This window comes from Pinus tabuliformis, chromosome 9, assembly GCF_031772625.1.
Source record: "Pinus tabuliformis cultivar Carrire ecotype Pingquan chromosome 9, CPIR1, whole genome shotgun sequence".
NCBI lineage: Eukaryota > Viridiplantae > Streptophyta > Pinopsida > Pinales > Pinaceae > Pinus > Pinus tabuliformis.
In genome coordinates this window covers 1,005,846,110-1,005,857,311 of record NC_142307.1, presented here as the reverse complement: position 1 = coordinate 1,005,857,311, position 11,202 = coordinate 1,005,846,110, and the positions used below count along the sequence as shown (strand labels likewise).

At 38.9% G+C, this 11,202-nt stretch overlaps 2 protein-coding genes across 2 annotated transcripts; both read right to left on the bottom strand.

The window, feature by feature from the left end:
* Positions 1-2,552: 2,552 nt before the first annotated feature.
* Positions 2,553-3,787, bottom strand: LOC149152129 (uncharacterized). The gene is made up of 2 exons (XM_089443383.1): positions 3,397-3,787; positions 2,553-3,025 (listed from the first exon to the last, which is right to left on the bottom strand). Exons 1-2 carry the CDS (start codon positions 3,785-3,787, stop codon positions 2,553-2,555), a joined length of 864 nt encoding a protein of 287 aa, XP_089299509.1.
* Positions 3,788-4,324: 537 nt separating this feature from the next.
* LOC149152128 (uncharacterized) lies at positions 4,325-5,083 on the bottom strand. Its single transcript, XM_089443382.1, has one exon. It carries the CDS (start codon positions 5,081-5,083, stop codon positions 4,325-4,327), a length of 759 nt encoding a protein of 252 aa, XP_089299508.1.
* Between the last annotated feature and the right edge of the window lie 6,119 nt (positions 5,084-11,202).

Genomic DNA, 11,202 nt, shown 5'->3' with positions numbered 1-11,202 from the left:
ACAACGACCTTCCCTTTCCGTTTGGTCTGACCACCATGACCTCCGTGTGCTTCTTCCTTGTCTCTATTTTGACTCGGTTCAGCCCTATGCATCTTGTCCATGGAGAAGGTCATCGGGATACTCTGCTCTGCTTCCTCTAAAAAAAGAGATGGAAAGAGTGGCGATGATGATCGGTTTATTGAGGGAGCTTCTAAACTGGAATTACGTGGTATGGGGGGTGTGATGAGAGGGCAGAGGGAAGGGAGCAGAGCGAAGGCCTACTTGACCATGGCCACTTCTTGTGTTAGGATAGTGGGGGTTTTCCACTGAAGAAGACAGAGAGTCCAAGGTACTGTGCCGCCTGGCCTGTGGCCGAGAGCTACCACCCCGAGAGTCGCCCCGTCTGCTGAGCATTTGTTGGCGTACCATGGTGGAATGAAGAGCAGGGAGAGCGCTGGGGTAAACGGAGGGGAAACTGATAGGGAAATTGGGAGAAGACAGAGGCAGCGTCGCAAAGTTGACCAAGAATAAACAAACAACATACAAAAATGCAACTTTACTAGACCAGCAGAGCATAGGAGGCTTCCAAACGATTGTAGATCTAAGCCTATATTTAGCCTCATCCTCCCTTCCTCGGATTGCACCTGCCATAACTCCAACATTGAAGAGAGTCGAGGCCCAGCTCAGGTCAGAGCATGCAGAAGCGATGGAGAAATCGGTGTACAGGCTATGCATATCACAGCCACATGATGTGAGACAAAATAAAATCCAATGCCTCTGTTTAAACTTCATCCAGCGATGAGCCAAGTGGTACAGGGCCGGCAGGTGTCATCCAACCTCACCGCACCCCTGTCCCATCGCATTAACTAGTGGTATAAGCACCCGCATCCGGGGGAGCTGCGTCCTTTTGGACTAGAATGTTGCATTCATGTTCTTGTTCGTGATTCTGAATTATGTCTAGAGCTCCAGTCAGAAGAGAATATTTTCCACTCCTAGGTTAGCCAATAGATCCACGACATTGTTGCTTTCCTATTTAACATGGTTGAGTATGATTGATCTATTGGTGTTGAGTGTTTTTTCTATGGCGTCTAGCCAGGCTTCAAGTCTCCAGCTACTAGAGATTTTATTCGCATGAGCTCCATTGAGCAGCTGTTTGGGCAGATTGATGAGGATGAGGGAGTCTCCTTCAATCTCGAGAGGCTGGAAACCATGGTGTTGTGATAGGAGTAATCCTTGCTAGAGCTCCTCCAGCTCAACTGAGTTATTCATGTCCCATCCAATATTTCCGAGGTAGATCAGGAGAGGGGCGCCCTTATGATCTCTGAAAATGCCGCCAAATCCTGCTTTGCCAGCGTTACCCTTAGAAGCTCCATCAAAGTTGAGTTTGAATCTATGCCTTGGAGGGGGGAACCAGGAGTTCTTATTAATATTCAAGCCTTCTGAAGATTTGCAAGCAGGAATTCCTTGAGGGAGTTGAATGTTCCAATTTTCCCATATGGATATCTCATTTGCCTACGTGGGAAAGTCATCCAGGAGCCAAGATTTGAGTGCCAATGTCTCTTTCAGGTTATGACAGAAGTTGCCCCAGATGATTTCTAAAGGAGTTCTTTGGTCTTTGAAAATACGCTTGTTCCTTTCTTTCCATATAGTCCAGAGGAGGAGGCCAGGAATGATTCTCCATAGATGGTTGAGAAGTGCGCTTTTATAAGGGCTTTGGTGCCAGAGGCATATGGAGTTGATGATGTCCTCAGACTCTCGGCATTTTCTTTGGCAGCGAAAACTGGTCTTCTCCCACAGAAGGTTGGCCAGAGAGCAGGAGTCCAGGAGATGTTGTAACATTTCCTCTTGAGACTGATAGTTGGGGCAAATGGAGGGCCCGTGAATATTCCTCTTCCTTAAATTGTCCCAAGTTAGGATTTTGCGATGCCCAGTGAGCCACAGAAATAAGGAAACTTTGGGCCAAATACCTGGAGTCCAGATTCTTCCCCAGATAGGATCCTGAGGCACAGAATCTTGGCATTTGATTTTGTAGGCCTCTTTCGTGGTAAAGGATCCTCTTGGGGTGTATCCCCATCTCAAGATGTCTTTGCCTTCGGAGTATCTGATTCGGCATTTTTGGAGCTCTCTTTCCAAGATTTCTTTAGTCTGGTTGTCAACATTTCTGATGAGCCTGTCGGATTGCTTCCATTGTCTGTATCCTTGTTCTATCTCCTGAGTCCACTGTTGCTTGACCGTTTCCTTTTGTTGCTCCTCCCAATCTTGGCTGGGTGGTAGGTTGAGAATGTGATCAAGCCTTGGAAGCTGATTCCATGCGTCCATCCAGAATCGAGTTGTGCTGCCGCTTCTAATCTCCCAAAAGCTGTGTTGTTGGATCAGCAAGAAATGTTGACTGGCCGCATTCCAAATTAGCGAGCCTTTCTCAGAAGGAGTGAATCTGATAAGCTCCTCCGCTGGTCTGTGGTTGGCGTATTTGGCTGTCCAGATGGCAGTCCAAGGCTTATTGGGCTCAGAAAGCCATTGCCACCATATTCTTGCACCCATGATTTCATTACTGTGATTAGGATCTCGCAGACCTATGCCCCCTTTTTCCTTTGGCTTGCAAGTTGTAGTCCATTTGACGAGGGCCCATTTGCGATTTGTTCCATGTTCCCCCCACAGGAAGTTGCGTTGAAGATTTCTGTTTTTTTAAGAACCCATTTAGGCGTTGCCAGGATTGAGAAGAGATAGAGGGGCATTGCCTGAAGCACAGCTTTGATAAGTACTAATCTACTAGCTATGTTCAGAGTTCTATGAGTCCATAAAGAGAGACGAGATTCGAGCTTCTCTAGGAACCTACGCCAGGAGGCATGCTTGATAGCAGAGTCTATGAGAGGAGCGCCCAAGTAATTGGAAGGCAGGGATGCTATGGAAAAACCTAGAATGCGTGCAATAGCCTGTTGAGTGATAGGAGGCGTGTAAAAAAGAAGATTTGCAATTTGGCTTTGTTTATGCTTGTGCCAGAGGCGTCTGAGAAATCCTTCAGAAGGGCTTTGAAAATGGTGGCTTCCTGGACAGATGGGTACCCGAAGAGCATGTTGTCATCAATGAATTGTTGGTGGGTGGTAGCAGGGGAATTGTGAATTGAAATTCCTTTGAGATGTTGGGAGAGAAGGGCGTGCTTGATATGTCTACCTAGCCCTTCAGCCATTAAAACAAAAAGGAAAGGGGATAGAGGGTCCCCTTGCCTGATGCCTCTGGAGGGGCTGAATGGTCGAGAGGGAATGCCATTAATGAGGATTGAAAAGAAGGTAGAGGAGATTAAACTCTGAATCCAGCGAACCCACATTGGTGAAAAACCAAAGGCACATAACATTTTTTGAATGTAAGTCCAACTTAATTTGTCAAAAGCTTTGGAAAGGTCAATCTTGAGAATCATACCTGCCTGTTTGGAAATCTTGAGGGAATGGATGATTTCATGAGTGAGGATGATGCCATCCAAAATTTGACGTCCTTCAACGTAACCGGATTGTTCAGGCGATATGAGCAGGGGCAGCAGCGGCTTCAACCTGTTGGCAATGACTTTGGATATAACCTTGTAGATGACATTGCAAAGAGCGATTGGGCGAAATTTGTCCGGAGTGATAGTACTTTCTTCTTTGGGAATGAGGGCGATAAAAGTAGAATTGAGCGATGGCAATAGCCAGTGAAGAGAGCGTGATTCCTCCACCACTTGCCACACTTCCTCTTTTATAAGTTCCCAGAAAGAGTGGAAGAAAGTTGTGGAAAAGTCATCCAGTCCCAGAGCTTTGCCCTCCTTAAGCTGCTTCATGGCCAAATCCACCTCCTCGGGTGCTACAGGTCGTAGAAGGAGTTGGTTGTGTTCTTCTGTGATAACTTTTGGCACATTTTGAGTGATCTTTTCTATAGCATGTCGTCTATCAATCTGGGGTTCTTGTAGGACCTCCTGGAAGTGATTGATGAATTCCTATTCAATCTCTGCATGGTTTTCCACTCTTTCCCCACCTTGCTTTTGTATAAAAGAGATAGTGTTGTGCATTCTTCTTTGAATAGTAGTTCTGTGGAAGAATTTAGTGTTTCTTTCGCCTTCTTTCAGCCATCTAATCCTGGATTTTTGTTTCCAGAGAATTTCTTCCTGCTTTCTTCTCTCCTCCAATTGATTGTGTATGTGCCTTTCCTGTTCCAGAGTCCCGTCCTTGTATCCCTCTGTGATTATCTGTTGCTGGAGATCTTTCATTTCCTTGTTGAGGTCTTGTTGGGCCTGAAAGATGTTGCCAAAAGTCTCTTTGTTCCAGCTTTTGATTTGGGCTTTTAGGAATTTGAGCTTCTGTTGAAACTGGAACATTTTTTATCCCTCTGGCGCAGAGAAGTTGTTCCAGGTGAATCTGATGAAGTCGTTGAAAGCGGGATGGGATAACCAAAATGCTTCAAATCTAAATGGACGTCTGGTTGAGTCGCCTGGCCGTTGCCATTGGAGAGAGATAGGCCAGTGGTCGGATCCAGAGTATGGAAGGATGGATGCTGTTAGGTCGCCTCCAAGATGCACTGCATTATTCGAGATGAGGAATCTATCAAGTTTTGAAGCAATTTGATGCCGCCCAACCCTGTGATTGCTCCAGGTGTGCATTCCATTAGAGGTTTGCATGTCTATTAGCATATTGTTGTGGATAAAATCTTTGAAGTGGTCTGTTTCCTGTTCCAGCTTGGCCCGACCCCCCATCTTTTCCTCTAGCTTGGTGATCATATTGAAGTCTCCTCCAATGATCCAAAGAGGATGGTCTCTATTGTGGTTGAGAGCTTCTATGGTATCTAAAAGAGAAATTTTTTTGGCTGCTTCCTGTGGAAAGTAGACATTGGTAAGATGACCATGAGTGTTAGTGCCAATAATGTGAAACGTAGCCTGAATAATGTTATGGGATGCATGGAAATTTGAAAGTGTTATTGCTTGCGTATTCCAGGCAATTGCCAAACCTCCAGAGGCACTTGACGCATCCACAACAACCGAGTGACAGCCTGGCCAAGCTTTTGAAAGGATGTTTCCCAGGGTGTTACTGTTGCATTTTGTTTCCTGTAGAAAGAATATATGTGGTTGTTCCTGCTTTATCATACTTTTAATCATTCTAAGTTTCCCAGGGCTATTGAGCCCTCTTAGATTCCATGAAGTGAGCTTCATGATTCACTATTAGTAGTGGGCTTGTAGTACTTTGTCAATTTAGCATATCTGCCTGAGTCAACCAGGATTTTCCCTATGGCTATAGTTCGCTGGAGGTCTGTCTTTCTTCCATGTTTTTTGGAGTCTTTTGGAAGGAGGTAGCCGTCCCATTGACTTCTCGGTTGTATTCCCAACTATTGTTGCTGATATGCTCTGGATATGATGACTTCCAGAGTACTCAGCTGATGCTCTTGGATTTTGTCATACTCCTTCTTTTTGCAAGCTTGTTCCAGTTCAAAAATGTCTAGACTGCTCAGATCTATGCTTTCCGGTTCTTCATCCATGTGTTGCGCTTGACTGCTTTCCTCTGAAATGAGCGCTAAGTGCAAGGATTGGTTTTGGGGATCGTCCATATCCATCTCCTTGGATTTCCCTTCAGGGTTTTTTGGGCCAACTTTGAGAGTCCCACTTAAGATTTTTGGAGGCAGGGGTTTGGGAGAGGAAGCCGAAGGGGGGATCAGGGGAGATGAGATAATCGGCTGAGGGATTGACACAGAGATCTGGGTTGGGTCTTCTAGAGTTTTTGCCAGAACCTCGAAGCTGTTGCTCGTGGAGGGGATGGAAGCAGCATCCTGATGGGGTTTTTTCCCAGAGGAGGGTTTTTTGTGCGATCTCTTGTGACTTGCAACCTTGGTGAAACCCTCATGGTCCGCCTTGCCTGAGAGTTCAGAGGCTTGTGGATGAGCATTTAGAGGGCAGTCCCTGAACAGATGTCCGAGGGCATGGCATTTATGGCAGCGAAAGGGAACATGTTCAAAATCTAAGGGTTGAATCCATTCATAGTCATCGTGGAAGAGGCTTACCGATTCCGGAAGGGCTTTGTCCAAGCGCATGAAGACACAAATGCGGGCGTATGAGGTATATCTACACAACTTCGTTTCTTCAACAATTTTGACAAACTCTCCCAGCCCCTTTCCTATCTCTCTGAGTGATTCTTCATCCCAATATTCCACGGGAAGCGAGTATAGCCTAATCCATACTGGCGCCCAGCTGAGATCCTCCTTGTCAGGGTTGAATCTCTCTCTCCAAGCTCTTAAATACAGGCCAGCCGAGTTGAAGAAATAAGGACCTTCATCCATAACCCTATTTCGGTCTTCGATGCAGAAGAAAATCACCGTGAAAAACCCTTTCGGTCCTAGCTGCAAGGTGACCTGTCCCTTGGGTTTCCATTTGGCTACAATCCATCCATGCAAGGCTTTTTCCGTCGGCCAGAATCCAATAAATTTTCCAATGAGCGCATGGTCCTTCATGTATTGGATCCGACCATTGATTCGGTGGCTGGGAAGTTCTATTTTGGGTCTTTCAGTAGCTACAGGTCTGCATGTCGATGAGGTACACTTTGGCATTTCCTGTTGCTTGGACTTTCCTTCTTGTTCTTCATTGTTTCTGTCAGGCTGCACAGTGAAGTCTTTTGTCGTTTCCTGCATCGGAGGGTACCGTTCTTCTCTGTCATGCTGAGCAGTGCCCAGAGGTTCAGTCATATTCATCGCTTGAGGACCATTATCAGAAGTGGGGGGGGGGGGGGGGGGGGCATTGGAACCCCCGGGGGAATGCCATTGTAGCGCAGCGAGTAACAGCAGGCTGCAGTCACGGTATGGAGTGCGTAACGGAGAGAGGAGCCAGGAAAAGGATAACAGGATGCATCGTTGCAGAGGCGCTTCAGAACCCTAGGTTGTAGAGCTCCTCATGATCCAAAAAAAAAATAGTTTTCACCTACCATGTAATTACTGGTTGGTGGAAAAAGAATTATCTATTTTTTAGTAGTTTTTTAATATATTTACACACTCAAAATCTCATTCAAATTATGTAATTACTAGTTGGTGGAAAAACAAATTATCTATTTTTTGGTAGTTTTTTAACATATTTACACACTATTTTATTTTAGTAAATAAATCATTGAAAAGTCAAATGGAAGTTGTAGATTTGTTAATCTTATGGGTAGAAAAGAAAATGTTTTGAACAATTGTATCGAAGTTCATGAAGTAAACCAAAAAGTTAAACATTATAGCTTAATAATACATAATATTTTCGTCGATAAATTGTTATAAATAAACTTAGTATTAAATTGCCTTGTTAATTGAGTTACTTGTGCCCTAACTTCTTTAATAAGGCCTACATGTTCACAAAATTGTTAGTGTTTTAAACGCTAGAATCCAAAGATATATAATTCTGATTTACATTTAGGCAATTATATATATTATATTATATTTACCATAGATATAAGTATTATGACATTTATTATCTTTTGCATGATTATATAAGTCAATTCTCTTTAAAGTTGCAATAAGTCAAATTCTAACTAAACAATATTAACATTGAGTATTTACTCAGAAGATAAAATATCCACCATCGCTAATATGTCAAAAACTTATTTGGATAGATAAATCTTATTTATTACAACATAATATTGATGGTTGTTATATATATATATATATATATATATATATATATATATATATATATATATATATATATATATATACAGCTTGAGTGGGCCTAATGGTTAAGAGCATGTGTTTCCTCCTAAGAGGTCACAGGTTCAAAACCAGAGGGGGGTAGAGTATGTATGCCTTCGTAGACTTAGCAGTCAAATTGCTGCGCGGAGGTGGGTCCCTTGTCCCACAAACAAGGGGGTCTCATACACCAATTTGGTGTCTGGCTTGGCTGTGACCTTAAAAATGGATATTATTATTATTATTATTATTATTATTATATATATATATATATATATATATATATATATATATATATAGATAGATAGATAAGTCCTAAATTTAGGCATGGATAATGTTTCAAACATTAAATAGTGAGGATCTAGACCTGAAGGATGAATCAATAGGTGGTTATTAGTTGTTGACTTATGATCTGTAACTTTAAACATGATAATTGAATTGATACTTTATTTTAAATTGTTACGGTGAGAATGCTTAATTTGATACTCAACGATACTCTAGTGATAATTCTACGTGTTTAAGTTAATACATTATTAATAATAAGGTTTCGATAATTAAAAATGGTGAAACACACACACACACACACAGATTAGTTAGTTAAGCTAATGGTTTTAGAATTTACATTGTAAATTTCAATATTATATTTCTCTTTTTATCAATGCATAATTAAAATAAGTACCATTGGTTAAAAAGAAAATTCAAATTAATGATGCACATAATGTTAAACTAGTGTACCCATGAGAAGTAAATAGTTAGAATGCCTAAGCATAAATGTAAGAATTTTTTTTACACTCAGATACATAAATTTATACAAAATTGAGGTATAAACTTCAAATGGAAGAATTAATTATGTTGAAATCAAAGAAAACCCAAATATGTGTCTAAATAGTTTGTAGTCTCCTATGGGATTAAGCCCCTATTAAAAGAATAAAGAAAAAAAGAGACTAAACTCCCTCATTTTCCAATTTTTGATTTTATCACTTCATGATTAACAAACTTTAGAGATTATAGGTTCAATTAGATTATATTTATAGTTATGTCAAGGTTACTAAAAAATTAAATATTAACATATGTATGTATATATTTTGTAAAAATGGTTTATTCATACCTACCTAGATAAATGCCGATAATGGAAGACAAATTGAAAATGAAGAATATGAGATTTAAATGTACACGAAACATATTATATTGACAACAATATCATGTTATCAATGAATGAGAAGATTAAATAGAATGAGTCTCATTATGTAATTAAAACGGATACTAGGGTCTAGATGAACATTGATAAGAAAATCATTCCATTATAAAATAATAAGGAATAAAAAATCTAAATTAAAAATGCTCCTTGGTAATTATACATCTAGCTTACCATTATGTGTTGTAATAGTATGAAGAAATGAATGTCCTTCGTATTTTTTTTACTCTATTAAAGAGTAGGGTGTTGATAGGTGTATAACAAGTTATGGAAAACTAATATGATATATTAATTTATACATTCTTTGTGTGATGACAACTTATATTATAGTTCCAATGAAAAAAAAAAATCATCAAAAGAGAATTTGTGTGAGAACAGAAAAGTTAGGGAAATAACCTAATATAATTTATTAGGAACTTCATATGGCTTATTAATGAATGAAAATTTTCATTGACTGTTAAATGAAAATTTCACTCTTACTTTAAAACATGGTTACCTTAGGAAGTCTGAAAGGGAATGCAATTCATGATTGATTAAGGAATGATTAGAGATATTGGAAAAATGGTGTATTCATCAATCAGTGTGAAGTTGTGGACAAAAATTAGGTTTCGATGTTAGTTTACATAAGTATTCATATAAGATGCATACAATTTCTTTCACCATAGGGTTCAATTTGGGGTAAATGATACCAACAAAATATAAAAACTTTTCAAGATATCTATTAATATCTTATAACAATAAGCATTAGTGCAACAATTATGTGGCACATTATAGGATAATAATAATCACTTTAGATAAGAAATAAGGTGTAATAAATTGTACTAAGGGAGATAAAAAAAAAGTGATGAAAATTTATATGAATAAGGATGAGGATCATGAATAAAGAGTTGGTACTTAGTTAAATGGAAAGAAAAGTCAAGTTCTACACCAATACTTAAATGAGAATGAAAAAAGATCCATGTGTGATCCTAATAAGAATTATGTTATTTATGTATAAGAAGATGGGTAGAATATCTAAAAATTGAGAATCTAAAAGAAACAGTAATAAAATGGACTAGAGACAGACCAGTTATGAGAAATTTTTGAATATGTGATCATAAGTTCATTGGTGAATTCATGACCTTTTCAAGGTAACATTAAGGAGAGGAAATACTACAAATGAAATGAAATTAAACAAAGTAATTGAATCGAGTAAAAATCCTAGAAGATAAATAAATTGATTAAGAATATGTGATGCCACAATCAATCTACAATGTTGTGTGGATTTTACTTGACAATGATAGTAAATGGTTAGAAACAAGAAAATAAGAAAGGCATAGCAAGGGATGGTAGACATAAATTATCCAGTCCATTATGCACTTCACCCTTCACCCTTCTCACTTCATAGCCTAATTTGAAGGTATTAGTTTTGTCGGAAAACTATGGTTGGGTGGTGAATAACTTTGATTCAAACAATTACTATAGATATTCTTGAATAAGATAAGTGTCCTTTCCATTTTCTTTGTTATTTTGGTCATGATATGTTACTTCCTTACATTATTTTGAATTCATGTGTGTAAAATGACTATTTAATTTCCATTCCTATGGAAATTATTATTTGTTCAAGATAATCCTATATATATTACATAAAAAAATATTTCAAAAGGAAACTAAGTGTATTACATGCATATTTTCATATTAGGTTGTCCATGTGATATGGTCATGACGAAGGTATTTATGAAACTAACATGCCTAATAAAGAAGGTTGAGAAAAATGTTATGTATTACACCAAAGTGGTTGTGTTTGTTGAGTTAACAATCATTGTTTAGAGCAAGTCGAAGCTAAAAAAAAAATATTGTTCACACCATTCTTAGTGGAAAGTGGAAGAATTTCTACCAAACTCTAGTCAATTTATTAGATGTTAGGAATAGTAACACCCACTTCATCTTTAAAACAAAACTAACTAAGGCCACAATGTATTTATATTCATTCTATGAACAAATATTTTAGTGGAATATTTGAGAAATCATGTTTTAGGGGTGATAAACACATGGTTGAAATTACATTAAGTCGTGCATTACATTTCCACCAAAAGGATAACAATAAAATGTTAAAATACCTAGAGGAGACAATGTTAAGTTTAAAACAAAAAAAAATGGTTATTCAAGATGGATGGAATGAGAAGTTATGACGATCCATCGAGAGTGTTGGAATTTATTATTGTGATAAGATCCAAGGGATACCAATTATTGTAACCATCGATGCAAATGGTTGATGATCGATGCAAATGATTTATGGAATGAAAAAAACGAAGGGAAACCATGTAAAACCCAAAATTAAAATATTAAGAAAGATAATTCACAAACTCTTACAATCATGTAAATTC